We start from the raw sequence: 19,119 nt of genomic DNA, 5'->3' as shown, positions 1-19,119 counted from the left end.
ATATTCATATTTGTAATGAATTTTCAATGTGTGACTTTGTGCTTTATTTCTTAGAGAGCCCTAACCCCCACCCAAAAAATCAAAGCTTTGAATGTATACCTGCAAAACCTGAACCCATCCCTGGACAGGGCAAGAAGTACATGTGCATTCCTGCACTTCATTCTTGTCTTAAGTCACAGGTCCCAGGGTACAGGAATTCACATACCAGATTTCATTTTCTACTTTTCTTAATTACCATGAGACAATCAAGTGGTAAGTGTGTCTTACCAACAAAACAATAATGAAAAGAGAATGAGAATGTATATGTTAAATATATAGATTCTATGTATATTTACTTTAAAACAACATATTGTACATGGTCAGTACATACATGTACTTTTATCTCAGTTTAAAATATATAAATGTTTGTTGAATGAAAACAAAAAGAATGTATGATTTTTGAAATTCTTTTCCTATTATTTAAGGTAGACTTGGCTCAATTAAAATATTCTTATAAGAAAAATGAGTCTCATTACCAATAGGTTAGGATTGATGAGATGACTTTTAAACATGCCATTCACATCTAGCCTGCATTGGAGATGAATCTGAATAATGCTCATAAACTCCAGGGGTTCAACAAAACCCGCAGAGGGCCTGAGACTGCTGGGACAGCTCACTGTTGTGTACCGTGCTGGTAGGGAGAATCCTAGACATCTGTTACCATTTATAGTCTCAAGAATACACAAGCACATGAACAAGTTGCAATTACGTGCTAATCAATGAAGCTCATCTTAAGTAATCAAAAACCTGGTCATTGTGCAGTAGCTTATTTACCATAACACACATATACGGAGGAGATAAAAATACTTCCTAGAGCTAGGGAGGATTTTCCAAAATTCACAAATAAACTCTTTGTTCTCATCAGTCTTTGGTGGTTGGTATAAAAATAAGCAATTTAAAGAACAGCTTGATTTGTTATAAAATCAAGACCATTAACATATAAATATTAGTCACTTCTAATAAAAATTTAGGAGTTCCTTCCTTCCTTGGTATAATAGCCATGTAAGTCTATAATCTCCTGAGGAATTCCAGAATTCAAATGATTTACTTAATTCACAGATTTTATAAAGGTAATATGGTGCTGTATTAGTCAGCTTTTGAGGCACTGGGACAGATACTTGAGATTCACAACTTAAAGGAAGAGATGTTTAATTTGGCTCATGGTTTCAGGGGGTTCAGTTCATGGTAAGTTGACTCCAAAATAGAAACAACATGGTAGAAGGGTGGTGGTGGAGCAAAGACACTTTGTTCATAGTAGATGGGAAGCAGGGCAGGGAAATAGTGCCAGGGAGGAAGGGATCAGGGACCAGATATAGACCCAAGGGCCATGATTACCCACACACAGCCAGAAGTGTGCTTTACTAATCCCCTAGGTGGCACCAAAGCCAATCAAGTTCACAATTTTTTTTTTTTTGGAAGGGAAATATTTTTTTATTCCATATATTTCTGTATATTTGAATTTTTTACAACAGAAAGGTACTTATGGATTCTGCACATAAATTTATTTTTAGAAGGCCTAATGGGGTCCACTTAAACCAAACTTTCTATTCATTGAAGTTCACAATTTTTAAGTTTAACCATCACCAGTGCATATGCCCTACACTCACACAACATCCCCAGCAAAGTCTAGGACAATATTCTCTAAATAAACACATTAGGATTTCTGCAGTGAAATAAACAAGGATTCATACAGGTAGTAGAAATAAAGATTATAAATACCATTAAATTATTTCAAGTCAGGTCTTGCTGCCAAATGAATTTGGATCATGTTAGACTTTGTCACCATATAAATTGAAAAAAAAACTGGCTTGTAGTTTTACTGAGTAGTTTTTTTTGGTAATATGGAATTATAGATTAGCGTTTGTGAGCCTGTATATCCAACAGCCTCCTCTATTACTTTTTACTTTTATAGTAGAAGGATAAATCAAATTGTACTTAGTCTCTCAAGGCCTGGGTAGGTTTTTGAATTTGGTTATGCCCTTTCCCACGAATCCTAGGACTTTCCAAAATAAATCAGAAGAGAACACAATAGAAGGAGCTATTGTCCTCCTGGGGACTGGTAGTGGTTGCTGCGAGCAGCCTCTTTCCTCAAAGTCCTGCCTTAAAAACAACTTGTCTTTCCAAATGTAGCACAGAGCCACAGAAGGAGGAGGAAACTTATCTCACAGAAGTGATAGATGGGGAAGAGCGCTGCCAGAAATCATGCCTCGAGATAGCCTAGTGGGGCCCATAAATATTGCAGGCTTGAAGAGTGTCTGGACAGAACCCTGTAGAGGATTCATGCAACAAGAGTGCTGCCACTGCCATTACTCAAACAGCAGACCTCAGAGACTAGCAGGGCTCTAGGAGCTGCATGCAAACAATAGCATTTGATGTAGAAGCATCATAAAGTTATGCAATGAACGCATTCAGGCTGCTTAGAACTCTTTGCTATGACTGAAGTGAATCTAGGCAGAATCTATGCACTCTTTCATCTTTCCAGGTAGATAAATGGAGGACAGGACCATTAACGAGGTGGTAGTGAGTGGAAATAGAGAAAGATAAGTAGGTAAGTTTGGGGGAAGCTTTACAAAAGCTAGGCATTGCCACCCCCGAGATTTCACATATTACTCTATACTAGGGAAGTCAGGAAAGAGGGTTGCTTCATTCTATATTCAGCTATAAAAAAAGGTGATGAACGACGTGAAGATATTGGCATAATAAGCAGTTCCAGCGATTATCTTTCTTTTCACTAGGAGTGATTTTTTAGGTCAGTGCTGGTAACTAGGGAGAAAATACTTTCAATGTATCCCCAAAGATCAAGGAATATAGTAAAATGTTATTTGATACTTGGAAATTCTTCTTAAAAAGAATTCTGACCCTATCAAGACCATTATCATTCAGATGACCAATATTTGCTAGTTCTACGAGTATCTGTTTAAGTACTTCATTGAGGGCCACTGGGATGTTTATTCCTACTGCAATAACAATGCAGAGCAATGATTATCTTACACTTAGATTTTCATTTCCTTCTTTACTGAGTTAGCCAGAGAAATCCTAAAACATAGCTCACTTGGCCCGTGATATCAAACTAATCTACTGTAAGTAGAGCAACACATATCTCAATAATATGGCTAATCTAGAAGTACTGATTTATGAACAGCACCTGAAATACGGATCCTGGATTTAAATATACAATGCTGTGATTTCCAGGACAGCTGCCTTAATATGTTTTTTAGTTTTGATGCTTGTTTTATTTCTCCTGTACCATACAAAACCTAAATCATAGAAAACCTTATGTATCTATGCGTATGTTTTATATTGTGACATATCTACACAAATTTCCTTTAATTTGAAAATTGTATAAAAATGTAATTAGGGTTGTCTCCAGCAGTGATCTAGTTTCTTGCCTAATTATTGTTTAAAGCAAATTGTCTTTATTATTTTTATTATCATGCTATGTATATCGATTTTCTAGAGTACTTGTGAATGAAGAATTCAAGGCAAGAGAAAATAATCTACTTGGAAAGATGAGAACTTGGTCCTAGGTAGACTATTTTACCAATTCTCAGATCACACATGAGGAGCTACATAAGGCAAGCTGTTTGTGCCTAAGCCAACAGTCTCTTCCCTTCAAGAGGGCACCTACTGCTGTCCCCACCAGTGAGGGTGTGCAGGCTGGCTCTCAGCTCACGAAACATAGGCTCGATCTGCCTGTCCTGTACATGCAAAGGGAGAAGACAGGTCAGATCTTGTTGAAATTCAAGGGGCTTGGCCAAAGGGGCAGCATTTAATTCATGGGTAAAGAGCCAGACAGGAAAAAATGGTTGCTGTATCAGATAATGCTTTGTGGCAGCCCAGGCAGGAAGTGTCCTGGGGTTTCTCAGTCCCAAATGACATGGATGGGAATTGAGACTGAAAGGAGCCCACAGATATTACTTTAATTAAGAACTGTTCCATTCTGCATGAGAGGAAATCCTAGAATTACTCTTGGATTTGTCAAGGGCAAATGGACTCAATTTTAGTAAAAGGTGATCACTGGAGTCAAGATCAATCATTATTTTATTAGTAGAAATTGACAATTTAGAGAAACAAATGCATCCCAAATCTTTGGTCAGACTGAATTTTCAATTAAACAATTTAGTATAGAAGTCTAGAGTTTATGCCTATATCTGTTTTTCCCACTAAAATACTCCTGGGGAAATTTGGCATATTTGCAACTGAGAAAACATTTTTCAAGAATGGTATTGTAAGAGTGACTATTATATATGGAAGACAATTTTCTATTTTAGGCATACTACTAAAAATTGATATTAAGGATTGAGAGGTCAAATAAAGCAATAAATTAACAATAAAGTCAATAAAAGTCCTCAAAAATACAGTTATAGTCTGTGCAGTTTAGTCTTTTTAGTAAAAATGCTTTCTTTAAACTTGAAAGATTTCTCACAAAATGCAGAAACAGCCAAGTTTTAAAAGCAACTGTTTTCTACCTTCTGTTTCATATTTGTTTATTTTTAAAATGAGGCTGCTATAGAGTAATAATTTCTGTTTTTATTGACTTTTATTAGTGAACAGGCTATTAGATTTGCAAACCCTTCTTACTGCTCATCTGTGACAGTGTGTGATTTATTGTACTGAATACTTTGTCGCTCAGTTACTTTCCTGGCTGAGATTCCCAAACCTCATCAGGGGACTTGCTCCCGTTTACGGCAGATGGACAGTGACCACGGGGTCCAAGATGAACAGCTGTCCTGCCCGCCTTGTGCCTTTCTCCTTTCCAGCTCTATCCACACTCCCTCTCTTCCGAAATACTTGTATTTTGTCATCATTCTTGCCACTCCTATCACAAGAAAGAGGAGGATCGATTCTCCCCCAGTTTATGGACTGCCATGCTACCTTCCAACTATGTCTAGGTAGCTACTCTTTGCTAGTTTCTTCCTAAGCCTACAGCAGAGGATTCTGCCAGAACCCATGTTGGGGGAAACACATGGAAGAGAAGTGCAAAGTGCCTCGGGCTCTGCCCAAGTTCTCTGCTAGGCCAACAGTTTTCCTTTCTCCAGTCCCCACATAACCTATGCCCCAGTGCTTGGGCCTGGCCCGTTTTCTAGGACTAATACCCACCTTGGGCCTTAAGGGCAAGTTCCTCCCCTCCTCCACTCCCAGCACTGCCATCTTGCTGCTTTCTGGCTCTGACCTTCGTCCTTGTTTCTCAGAATGGCCCCTGCCTGGTTCCCACTGTCGGGTGCCATCCATTCCCCCAATCTTCCCTGTGATGCTGAGCCCCGAGCTGGTGCTGTGCCTGCTCTTGTCAGTCTGCTTCCCACAGGATGAAGCCCTGCGTATGGACCTCTATTTTCCTGCACTTCCCAACAAGCTGCACCTTTACTCGCTTCTGTGCTCTGCATCCACTGACTACTGATGTTTACTGCTTCTTTGGCTTCTTCTCAACCTTCACTTGCCCTCCCTCCACGTATACATCTTTTTGATAATGAACTTCTTTGAGTTTTACACTATTTTAGTGGACACATAATAATTGCACATATATCTGTGGTATAATGTGATGTCTTGATACCTTTATATCATGAAAATAAATTTATATATTATACTTTGACATATTATGATAATAATTTATATATTAAACCTTGATAATAAATTTCTTGAAGCCTGGGGCACTGTCTGAGATTTTGCCTTCCCTACAGTAAACTCAAGTACCTCATATTGTATATTATATACTTCCTAAATATCCTCTCTCTGATGGAAGAGTCCTTGTTCAAGTGTCTTTGATTAATTAATAAGTGGAAGCTGCTGGTTCACATTAAGCTCTGATGTTGCCCATGGATTTTATCAAGCATGTTCTCTTGCTGCTGAAGTCAGGAATGGGTATAGTACTGAGCATCAAGGTGGAGGACTAAGTCCCTTTCCTAACCTACACATTTGATGTCACTTAGTTCATGTTTTTCTAGTTCTAATTGTGAGCAAAATTCTGCTGTATGTACAAAGAGGGATACATGTACATTCCTTAGGGCTCAAGGAGTATCTAAGTTATAACGGATGAAAGCAGATGTGAATAAATCAAAGCAGAGTGAAAGAGGCATCATAAAATAAATTCAGGGGCACTGAAGGTCCAGAGGTATCAGGCTGGAGCAATAGAGGGAGTTTTCACGGGCAAGTGGTGTTACTGAGACCATTTGGTCAATCAATGATTGATTTCTTCTTATCCTATAGGTCACCAATATATCCCTTCCACTTCAAGAGTCCCTGATAAATATTAGCAGGACATATTTAGGAATGAATTACTGGTATTTAGTTTTTAAGTTTTATCATATGATTGGATGAATTTAGCATTTCAAGAGAGAGGGTATAATATCTACTTTTTAAATGGTATGTTTTAATCCATATAAAGACCATCTTTTATTTGATTACCATTTGTAGTAATTACAAAACACTTATGATTAATCTCAAAAATTTTTCTAAAACCTTATTCTTAGAAGAATTTTATAGCCATCAAGAATAAAAGTAGGTTTGATATTTATGTATATATACATATATATACATTATATATGATATCCTGAATCATCATCAGTTTTACACCTATCTTTATCAAATTTAGATAACATAGAAATATTTCATATATAAATACTTCAGGTTTTTGTATGTTAATATAGATCTTTGAGATCAGAAAATCAAGTCTTAAATTTCTTTTTAATACATTTTATATCCAAGAATCTTGCATTCACATAAAACATGTATTTAACCTCCTAAAGCATAGGCATTAAAATTAATTTCGCCATAAAATTTCTGAATGTTCTGCTTTTGATTTATATTTATTTTCAGCTCAGGCCACCAGAGATTTTGTTAGTCTGATAGAGATTTCCGTGTTTCAGAAGAGGGTTTACTATTTTATAATAAATTCCCCCAGGTCTTACTTACCAAGAAAAGTGGTTCTTGAGAAAAAATGAGACCCAATTTGAAATGTATTTCAGTAAGTTCAAGGTGGAAATGAGCAATAATTCACTCTGAGGCGTGGAGGTCTCACTTTCTTTCCCCTCTGAATTACCTGTTCTAAATGAGTTGTGAGAGAGAAATTTGATTCTCTGTTGAATCAAATTCTGAGTAATTAAGATGTTTATGAATTAGGCTCATGGGAAAAATAATTTGTTTCTCTTCTGCTGCATGAAATATAATGTCTTACAAGTGGCATTTTATGCCTTTATCTATTTAAGGAAAAATAATGCTAGCTTGCTTTTTGTTTACTCAGTAATCTTCCAACTCAGTTAAAACCACTTCTAACTTCATAATTTTCCAGTTTTTAGTTTTCAAAATACAGTCATACAAAGTGAGTACTTCTCATTTGTCTCGGGGTCTCTGTGGAGCATAAAATATAGAAAGAGAACAATTCAGGCCTAAAACACATTTATATCTTGATATGTAAATGTAAAGCATTTATGCTTTAATGATTTTCCTCTGTCTTGAGAAGATGAAAACAAACAAAAAATTAGAAAAAAAATACACAGGCATACAACTCTGATCCCCCCAAAATAGTGCAAATCTTTATGATATCTACAAGTGAAACCAAAGAAAAAGATGGAAATCCTATGAATTATGAACAGTTTGTAGTTAGTTCAGTAATTCCATGCTGACAAATACGCAGGTATATATTTCTGTCTACTTGTTTCACTATAAGCATAGCTTACTGGTAACTCTCAGTTTCTTTCTTAGTTGTCTTGCCTATGTTTTGAGATCTTCAGATCACCTCGCCAAACCCATTCTGGCATGAGACGTCTCCATCACACCAATTTAGCATGTGCTTACATAATATTACGATGTCACTGTAATTCTTACTGTCACTCTGCCAAGAGATGTTTATGACCATTTACTTATTGTGAGTCCCTGACTTAGGGGCTGAGGATACCATGATGGACAGATTTGCCTCCTGTGTGTCCGTCATGGTGTCTGATTTCAAATGTTTTACCTACAATTCTCATTTGGGAAGTGAATCCTGCTAATCCCAAAACAGAAGGGGGCATAACTGAACAAGTAGATAAATTCTTATTGCATAACTCAGTACAGGTTTAAATCAAGGAAGTGACAAGTCCACTCTTAAACCAAATATGCCAATAATTTTTCTTAAGAATTAATTTTTTAAAAAAGAAAAAAAGAAGGAAAAAATAGAAACAAAGCTTATGTAAATAGGGAGGGGTGAAGGGGTTGAAGGGAGGGAAGGGGAATGGGAAAAAATAAGAACCAAAAGGTATCATGTACAGGTACAAATTCCCAATAATGAATGTAATCATAATGTATACCTAAAATGTACCAATAAACTTAATAAAAAAAGAATTAATTTTTGTATTTCCTTATTTTCAAGAAAAATGACCATTTGCAGGTCCACCAAATAAGCTAAATAAATTAAAAAATTATGTCATTTTAAATTAGTTACAATAAATGAATTAAAACTTCCATTTAACTCCTTACTAAATAAATTAACACCCCAGCCAATATAGGTTAGCTCTTCAGATAGACTCAATGTTTTTTTTGGTACCGGGAATCAAATTCAGGACCTTGCGCTTACAAGGCAGGTGGTGGAACCACTGAGCTAAATCCCCAGGCCCCAGATAGACTCAATTTTATCTGACATTGCTCACAACCATCCCAGAGTCTAGCTAGGCATTCCTGTCCTCCTCCAGCATCTTGCTTGTGTTTGTGCCACATCTGTGCCTGGAAAACCTTTCTCTGTCCTTTCCAGTGATGCAGGCTGCTGGCAGGGGCACTTCTCACTAAGAGAACTGCACCCCACCACAGAACCTAATCGGGTCCCGGCACCCAGAGCCCTCTGTTTATAACAATCTGGCATTGAAAGTTCAGGCTCTGTATGCATCCAGTCCTACTACACTGCTCAGTGCTGTAAAATATTGTTTTCTTACTTGTTTGACTTATCAGAGTTAGCTCAAGACAATGCTGAGTGAATATTCAGTAAACTTCTGTTATATGAATGATAGACCATCCAAAGCAACACCAGAATCCCCTGGACCCAGAGCTCTACTTGGGAAAACGGTGTGGAGGTTTCTGTAAGATAATGGTGTGCAAGGGCATCAGCTCAAATTTTTCTTTCTATCCCAGAGGAAATCTAAAGGAAATGGGTAAATGCCCCTAAGGCTACAACCATAAATTTTACAAGTTGAATCTAATGAATCAAGGGAGGATTGTGGAAAATCGATGCCTCAGCATAGAAATGGATACAAGATCTTTCATTGGAATGGAAAAATGAAAAGTTCTTCTGAGAATATTTTAGGACACTTTTCAAAATGATTTAGCTATTGATAACTTAATAAGTTTCAGCTTGCAAAGCTGGGTTTTTGGGATGCTTTAACTTCAAAAAAAATCATCTGGGTAAGATAATCTGGAGGTTTATCTATATATGTTTACCTATATCTATCTATATACATGCACAAGCATAATATATACACAAACAGTTTGCACATATGTAACGTGTGTGTATAATCTACACCTCTCTATATATGTTTATAAACACACATACCTTTGAAAGACTTGGGAGAGTGTAGCTATTAACTACTGGCATGACAGAATTTATATGATAGCCCCCTTGACCAAGTCAAGTAATTTCTGTATGTGTGCATTTGAAGTACTCAGGACTCTTGAATATTTGTCACATAATGAAAATGTTCCTTAGAACAACATGAAAATATTAGAACAGTTTCTTCAACTGTGGTTATATATGCCTAATTATGAATATAATTCATCTGAAGTCATAAATAATGATAGAATCTCCTAGAAAATTATCCATAACATCTGAAACTTTGCACTATAGCATGAACATTTAGCATCCCAAAAAGCTTCCTAAGGTGACACTAAAGCAGACTGACCACATCTAACGACACTACTAATGCACATCTGGAGAGTTCCATAATATACAAAGAAATACAAAATTTCCACTGCCAACCTATAGTTTTTTCTTATGATTTACCCAATATAATTTTTGAACTGAATCTAAATAAAGTCGCTACTAAAGTATGGTTGCTGCCTTGGTACGTGGTTCCTACGAGACCCTAACTGCACTCTTTTTGCTTTTTAGTAGTGGGGATCGAACTCAGGACCTTGCGCTTTCGAGACAGGTGGCAGCACCACTGAGCTAAATCCCCGGCCCAACAGGACTCTTTCTGCATCTCTAGAATTTATGTGCATGCCCCACTCCAGCCCTCATACAAAAAGAAGGACACCACTCCTTTGGGTCTCACGAGCATCCAGACAAATGAATGACAGGCAATATACAAAACCATCTCTGGAAAGTTTTCTGCCTGTAGATATGCACCATTTCACATCACACGCAACACAACAAATGGCCTGCTACTGACTTGTTTCTCTACCAGCCTAACAATTCTTGGCTCCAGTGAATTTTTTAGTCTCAAAAGGCAGTAAGTAAATTTCCCAATAAAATTTCTAAGTGATAAATTATAATTTCTTTTACTAAGTATGTTCTGCTTTATTTCCAATGACACATTAAAATTTCACTTGATTTTAAAGCTGTTATCCCAAAAGAGGATTTCTGAATGTAGACTTTTAGGTTATAAACTTGAGATCTCTCTCTTGCTTTCTGCCTCTCCTCTCTCCTTCCTTCCCTTCTATTTATCTATCCATCCATCCATCCATCCATCCATCTATCCATTCATCCATCTACCTCTTTCTAACGTCTCAGTTCTGTTACTCTTCTTGTCTTCTAACCCAATATTAAATATTCCTGCTTTAAATAATGCCATCTGGCCTGGTGGAACACAGCTTTCTGGTTTAGGGGAAAACCAAGGATGTTACATGTTTGGGTCTAGTCCTAAAACACTGGCCTGGTAATTTTTCTGGGCTGTGAGTCTTAAAAGCACTGAACCCTGCATTCCCTAATTAACAGTAGTTCCTCTTCTTAATCTTTTTTTTATCATCAGCTCTGCTGTAATTGATACTGTAATTGGTATGACTGAAAGGTAAGGAAATGGAGAATCTATGTCAGATTAGCAGCATACACTTTTTATTCACAAAGCAGACTCCTTTCCAACCCTACAATAAAGGATAATTTAATCGGTGCTGGATCTTTCTTCTCTTGAATTAAGTGCAAATACTAATGGAATTGAGAGACATATAGTTTAAAATAGATTCTCTTGTCTTCTTTCATTGCTTAAAAATAATATCTGAAACTCATGCTCATTGTCTAACAAAAAGTAAGCAAAACTACTCAGAATCCAGATAAACTGTTAATCATTATTCAGTTTATTTTTAGCTACTGAAGCATAATGACTCTAAACACATTTGCTCATTCTTCTTTCTGTTAACACATTTTTTTTGTGACCACAAATGGACTGCTGACTTGGCTATAAATTGTTGTGGATAATACTATCAATGCAAGAAGAAAGTAACCTAAACAGTCATCAGGCAGGTTCTCACAGCATCTACATAAGCTTAACGGCGGCACAGTGCTGGAAAAGTGGCAGCGATATGACTGAAAGACACAAACAGCCACAGGGGGCTTCTGGCTGTAGAACACTGGTTGCAATTGGAATTGAAGGCTACTGAGGAAAACATCCTCTCACTGAGGGTGGATCTCCAAAGATAGGAGAGAGGAGACAATGGAGGCCACAGGACACTCTCCCAGGGCATGCCTGCCAGACACCAGCAATTCTGGTGTTGTAGAGAGAGATCAATAAAGCTCGGCCCATGAAGAAGGTAGGACCTTTCTTTTCCTAGGACACTCCCTTTAAAAATATATATACATATATATATATTGAAAATCAAAATGGGACAAAATAGCAAAACTGCAAAAGCAATTAAAAGAAATATTTCCAAATACTGCCATTTTTTCATTATTTATGTGAAAATTAAAGAGATTACTTATGTCAAACATGAAAAATTAATTGGTTTCTTTCAGCCATCAATAATTATCTCTTTTAATACCAGTTATTCAGAGCTCAGGAAATTGAACAAATTTAAATCTTAATCTGGGCAAAACATAACTAGTTGGGTAATTCTGCTATAATTGAATAATCCAATGCATTCAAAATCCATATGTAAATTATTTTAAGGATGTTTTGGATTGTTTGTAGTATTTTAAATACCACTTGCTATTGTGGGAGAAATGAGAACGGAATATAACATTTACAAATATTTAACTTCACTTTAAAATGTTCTAAATTATTTGCTGCAAAGTTACAACTTATTGTCTTCTCTAAATCTGAAAGCATTCAGCACTATAATCATGACTGTGCATACAATTACAACAAATATTTCCAAGTTAAATTAATATTATTGCTGAAAAACTTACCAATGGAAAACTGGAGGACCGAAGCTGTTGTTGTATTTAGGCCCGTGGTAGTCTAGGAAGAGAAATACACAAAAAATAATATACAAAGAGAGGAAGACAAGCTCAAAAGGGAGGAGACAGGTATTGGGGGCAGTGGAAGGAAGGGAAAGAATGGATCTATCAAGGGAGACTGGACTTACCCAGTTGCCAACTTAGCATAGAGAGTAAATTCTGCAGAGTGCCCTTGAAACTGTGTTTAGAGCAATCTGCCAGGTAATCTTGGGGGCACATTTAACAAAGCCCTCAGCTCACTCCCCGACCTCACTCTGTACCACTTCACATCTGGGGCTCAAGGGGAACGGCATAAATAGGTTCCCACACAAAAACTGGGAGGCAAGGTAAGAGCAAATGACAAGAGCAAGATTAATTTGAAAAGTAACCACAACTCCAACAGATAAATGATGCAGGATTTTTTCAGGGGAGTGGTGTTGGTGAAAATATGCTAACATCCATTGAAATAATGGTTGCATGACTTTGTAAGTAAACTTGAAATGAATGAATCATAGACCATATGGATTATTTCTCAATAAACTGTTAGAAAGAAAGAATGAGCCAGCAAGAGAAAAGGAAAGAAAGAGGAAAGGAGGGAGAGACTGGGGAAGAGAGGGAGAAAAGAAAGAATTAATTAATTATGGGCCTAGAAATAGGTCCAACACATTTCTGCTGCATTTCTGAGTTTCATAAAGAAGTTTGGTTAACTGATTTTCTCCCTCCTAGAAGAGAAATGATACATAATCTTGTTCTGAAGATTTACTTATGTCTGAGAAGGTACAGAATTGGTCTTTTACCCTGAGCCTGGAATCTCAGAAAACATCAACCTATACCAAGTCTCGTTGTTCCGTATTGTTTCTGTGAAGACATGCAAAACCAGGGGCATTCCCTTCAGCTAGGTATTACGTAAAAAATCAACCAGATTTTAATGCCATTCAAAAAAACCTACAAATCTGCATGTGGGAGTGAGGCTGAGTGGGGACCTTTGAGAGAGTAAAAGCACTGATTACTTGAAATAAAGTTTTAATCACACCTGCTGTGGGAAAGCAATGAATGACATCAGGGAAAAGTTCTCCACCATGAAACTGAGGGCTAAGCCTAAATCACCCACCAAGGGCCACCTGCATCATTGTGTCTCCGATCTTCTCCTACAATGAACTCATCTTTCCCCTTTCTACAAGTCCTAGAAGTCAAAGGTTTTGCCTCCTGAGGTGAAAAATTAATCATACCTTTTACTTTATCTGCTGATTTGTAATTTATAGCTAAAGCCTTTTAGAAATATGATTTTCATCTTGTATACAAGAGTTTGCTCAAATTTATCCATGCCAGTTGGTTTGATAAGAGCAAAATATACTCTGAATGCTTTATTCACTTAGTTATAGTTTGTCTTTTGAGCAGAGGTAGTTTAAAATCAGTAATCTTCATTGGAAACAATTACTGGATTTAACAAATATTTCTAGGTAAATGAAATAAACTTAAAATTTAAAGATAAAAAAAAATTTACTTATGTAGTTTTTGGAGCATAGAATCAGCTCAAGGTGAGATGAAAACTGAGGTTCTCCTTTCGTCAGGTTCCCCAGCCCTTACACTAAAGCAAGGGATGCTTCACACCACTCCCGCCTCTAAAAACACTGTAACTGGGTTTTCACTGCGGCGAAAGCGGCAGGCTGCCTCACCTCTGCTTCTTAGGTTTAACATCTTTAGTTATATCCCTGCACACTGTCAGCCCCCAAGAAGAGAACCACAACTGCAGGGGGTGGAGCACTACACATCCCACGCAGGGCCAGGGAACAAGTGAGTGAGTGAGTCTCCCTCTGCCTGAACTCAGTGAGATGTGAATCATACAGAAAGATCTGCATAATTTGGAAAGATGACTTTATACACATGGCTTTAAAATGCCATGAAGAAACAGTAAAGATAAGAGGGGAGAGTATGAGAGATATTTTATAAGTAGTCCAGGTAATCAGTATTCACTCCTAACTTACTTTAAACACAGCAAAAATTCCTGGTCTCAGCCAGGCATGGTGGCACATGCCTGTAATCCCAGCACTTGGGAGCCTGAGGCAGGAGGATCCTTGGGAGTTTGAGGCCAGCATGGGCTACATAGTGAGTTCAGGGCCAGCCTGAATTACAAAGCAAAACCTTGCCTCAAAAAAACAAAAACAAAACAAAGCAAAAAAACCCAACCCAAACCAAACCAAACCAAAAATTCCTGGTCTCAGGATGACGGAGAAAGCTATCTTTGTACCTAATATGAATCTGCCCACGATGTTTGTACCTCTTGTTCCTGTCCACTTTCTCTCACCAGAGATATCCAAGAAAAATGTAGAATGAAATTCCACTAAAAGAAGTCTAGATATTTTTTAAAGCTTTTAGAGTAAGTTCAAATACCTGTCCTCACGGAATTCCACTCAGATAACTTGACCTTAAAATCCAAAGAGGCACAACACCGATAGAGAAATCTTCCTTTAACTTCACATTAATTGAATGGTTTTATGTAACTGAATAGATTCTCAGATGAATTATGAACCACTTCTGGATATAGATTCTTTGGAATAATGATATTATATAAATTACAGGCACCATGGTTATTGCTACTGCTGGATATTAAGTATACTAGAGGGCCTTCGATACTTGGTCTGGTGATGTAATAAATGACACCATGCCTCCTGCATGACCAAGTTCCACAGCTGTGACCTCTGCTATAGAACAGCAAGTTGCATGAATTACTGCCAAATTTCAGATTACATGGGTTCACTGAGGGTGGCCTTACACCCTGATCAGTCATTAATTCTACGTTTTTTTCTTCAGCAGAGAAGCTGAAGACTGGTACAATGGTTGAGTCTCATTTCTTTATCTTTATCCAGTCCCTTTACAGTAAAACTGCCAAGTACAAAAAAGAGTAAAAAAAGATGAAGAAAAAAAGTAACATGAAGCACTGCCTATAAAATCTATTCATCTATATTTGCAATTGGCTATTATAAATTATTAATCTTGAGTTCAAATGTGTAATTTAGTCAATTAAGTTATTAAGCCTTTATATCTGACATTCTGAAAACAAAAGGGACTCTTAAAGCATCTTTGATGAATAATATAGCAAGTACGGATGTCTGATGGAGAACATTTTTCCTACAAATATCAGGGGTCTTAAATAAATAGACTATAGAAACCACAGGAAAACTATAGAAAACTATAAAAACTATAGAAAATTAGTGCAATAATGAAATGAATCTGAAGAATTCACTATCAGCTGAGATATTCATTCTATACTTCATTCTTATAAATTTCTATTGTTTGGATGCTGTTTTAGTCCAGACTAACCCTTGTTACTAAAATACATTTACAAATAGGTGAAGATAATTCAGTAAATTATGTCTTTTTTTCCAAATGGAAGGGTCAGATTAGATGTGCATCTCAAAAGTAGAGAAAGAGCTTGCCTAGCATGCTGTGAGGTCCCAGGTTCGAGGCCAGCACCACAAATCAATAAAAATAAGCATTAAAAAAGGAACATAACATAACTCATTTCAACTTCTGAGAGCATATGTTCTCTTAAAGCACTGGATAAACAGGTTCCTTTTTACCTTAATTCTACACTACCAAAGTGAACAAAGTTCAAGGCCACCACCTAAAGTTTGGGTCCTTCAATGGGTTAAATCTATCATGTACAGTGGTTGAACAAACACAAACTCATAGAGTACCCAGGTAGTAGAGGTACCATCTCTGCCTGACTTTAGCTTTTATTGCCATGAAAGGGGCTCTTTTGAAATTGTCCCTGCTCCCCTCCTGTTCTGGTGTTTCTGAAGAAGGACCCAGCCACCGTCCTAACTCCAGTTGTTTCTTTGAGTCCATTTTTTCCAGCTCATCTCAAATACCAGGAACAGTGAGTGTACAGGAAAACATCAATGACTGGAACCAAAGCTGCTCCCCCTCCAACCAGGAAAGACTCTTGGAGTCAGCAGGGCTCCCAAGACCAGACCTGAACAAAGACCAACCAGACCAGTTTGACCACCATGGCCAGTGCTTCTCACCCCGGGGTTCCTCTTCCTTGTGAAGTACTGGTGCTATGTTAGTACCTTGAAGGCAGTTCCCAAGTCACTAGACCTTAGTCATTCCCAGTGTTGGCCGCACTCAAACAAATTCCTTCCCTGTCTGTCTGCTCTTTGGATCCTACTGGGGAGAGTGGTCGGACCTTGGCTGATGGGGCCCCAGCAACCAGGCCTCTGGCATAGGACCCCCCTAATAGAGATGCTCTTTTTAGCATTTTAAAAAGATAAACCTTTAGCCTATTAATGTTCTTTGCCTGTTGGATTTATGAAAAATAAGAAGGTATGGCGTATAAAAGGTGATATTTGGGAGCTGATGTCTTTCATCAGTTCTCATGCACAATGTTTTAACGGGATTCAGCTTTGAAGTACCATGCAAGGTTTAGATTTTGGTAAATACAGTGTTAGCTGACAACTGAATTCCTCACTTGATTGATCTGCTTTCTATAAACATGACTTGGATATAATATGCTGTATAGTTTTGCTTCTGGGACCCCAATATAATATATAAGTTATTGAAAATTAGAAGCTGACAGTGTAAAATATGGATGTTATCTCATTTTTCTCAATTTATCTTCATTCTTTCTATTCCCTTTGAATCTATAGCACAAATTCACCTTGGGGAAATACTTACGGTAGGAATACAAAACTGCATACTTCTAAAAATTTATCAGATGAAGATAATTATTTTGAATATTTTCCTTTTTTTAGTTGAAAGGCTAATCTCACATTAATTATATGATACAATTCAAAACTTGCCTAATAATGCTAAATAATCTGGGATACAGTGAAACAATCAAGATTAAATACACACGGGATCAAATAAACTAAATGTTTCTGTTTTTATTATATGGAAATATCAATTCTGGCACTATATTTCAGATTCTTTTATTTCCTATCAAGCAGTAGAAGCAAAAAGAATTTGCCAAGATTTGCAGAAATATTACTGAATGGGGATACCGTCTAAGGTAGGTATTATTCTAAGCTCAATTAACTATGATTAAACTTTAACTTTATTTTAAGGTTTATAGATAATTAATTCTGTCATGTTACATATTTTAAATGTACTAGCAACTCTAGTTTTTCAGGAAGAATTTCACTATCAGAGTCACATGTCTGCAGGAGTATTATAGCACCTTGTGAGACTTGAATTATGAGCACCTATTATTTTAATTTGCATCCAATTAATTCTATTTGTGTTCTAATTTAAACTAAAAACTCTTGAATTCATCAATGCTCTGAAGCTTCTATCTTTAAAAAATTAAATGTATCTATTGCCATGAAAGAGGTATTCAAGCAGCACAAAATAAGAACCATGTTGCAGAAACTAATTGGCTTTCACATTTCAATAGCTAAATCTTCTTTTAATTGTCTATCTAGGATTTTTCCCCCTCTTTACTATGGATGCCAGTCTTTTGGCAACATTAAAAGTTAATGATTCTGAAATACAATGTGTGACACAAAAGTGAAAAATACAACCTGTGACTGAAAGCCCCATGAAAAGAGATGTGAGTGGAGAGAGGGAGAGGGAGGATGGGAGAGAGGGAGAGAGGGAGAGAGGGAGAGAGGGGGAGAGGGAGAGAGGGAGAGAGGGGGAGGGAGAGAGAGAGGAGAGGGAGAGAGAGGAGAGAGGAGAGAGAGGAGAGAGGAGGGAGAAGGGAAAGGGAGAGGGAAAATGAAGTTCAAGTTGAAAAGCAGAAAAAAAAGCATGAAAGATGTTACAAAAAGAGTATTGGGAGCAAAGTGATTGAGCCAAGATATAGCATAATTGCTTTTATATTCCTTCCCAGAAATGTGAGATGAATATAGTCTTCATGTCAGAGAGAAGTATCAGCAAAAGGCTCATTGACCACATCTAATAGCTGGTGGTGTTACTGCTTTTAGCTTAGAGCATTTTGGTTTCATTTTACATGATTCAGGAACTTACCTTTGGCAAGTAAGGGATAATCTAAAGAAAAGTAACCTACTCCCGAGTAATTTGGCATAAGCCAAAATTTCTTAGAAATTTGTTTGTCAGTGTGCCCTTTCATCTAACAAAATACTAAAAAGAGCCATCAAAATTCTTCTGTGGTTAGGAACCAAATTTTAAAAATAATAAAATATGACACATAACATTTTTGACTAGTAAAAAGGAAATAAGGACAATTTTAAGAGCAAGAAACTTTATGTAAGAATTTGAGTCATATATTCCTTACACATGATATGTATTATATGTGTATCACATTCATATTTTTTAAAAGTTATCTAATCATAATGATGAACAATGTTTAATGAGGCCCATTGATGCTACCAATTTCATTACTGAATTCTTTATTTTTACGTTGGAAAATAGATCATATGATTGCCCCAATTTTGGAATGTTAATAATAATAAATACGTTAATAATGTTAATAATAAATAAACATAAATAATACTTCAAACTTTCATCTGAACCATAAGAACAGAAGAAGCTTTGTTAGGCAAAAATCTTAGTGAATACCATCATGGAATAATGTACGTAAATGGCATATACTTACCAACTCTCGCAGGCCATATGGCTCACAGAAGGTCACAGCGTTGCCATGCATAACTGCACCACACTGCTCACCAATTTCACAGTTGTTACACTCAACCCTGCAGAAACATAGAACGGATTCCCAGTCTGAGAACTAAGTGGTTTCCTGCTCAGGTAAGGAAAGATGCAGTGGTTATGGTTATTCAACTCCAGTC

General features: G+C 36.9%; 1 protein-coding gene across 1 annotated transcript in view; it reads right to left on the bottom strand.

Annotated features, from left to right (window-relative positions):
- The window catches only part of Reln (reelin), a 445,708-nt gene that overhangs the window by 197,363 nt on the left and 229,226 nt on the right, over window positions 1–19,119 (bottom strand). Inside the window, 2 exon segments of the mRNA XM_021253949.2 lie at window positions 12,338–12,389; window positions 18,927–19,023. Of these exon segments, the coding sequence (XP_021109608.2) occupies window positions 12,338–12,389; window positions 18,927–19,023 (149 nt within the window).

The sequence above is a fragment of the Heterocephalus glaber genome, unplaced genomic scaffold (genome assembly GCF_053883595.1).
Source record: "Heterocephalus glaber isolate CG9 unplaced genomic scaffold, H.glaber_assembly_v1.0 deba00000676, whole genome shotgun sequence".
NCBI lineage: Eukaryota > Metazoa > Chordata > Mammalia > Rodentia > Bathyergidae > Heterocephalus > Heterocephalus glaber.
The sequence above is the reverse complement of the archived record's forward strand: the minus strand, read 5'-3'. Positions and strand labels throughout refer to the sequence as shown.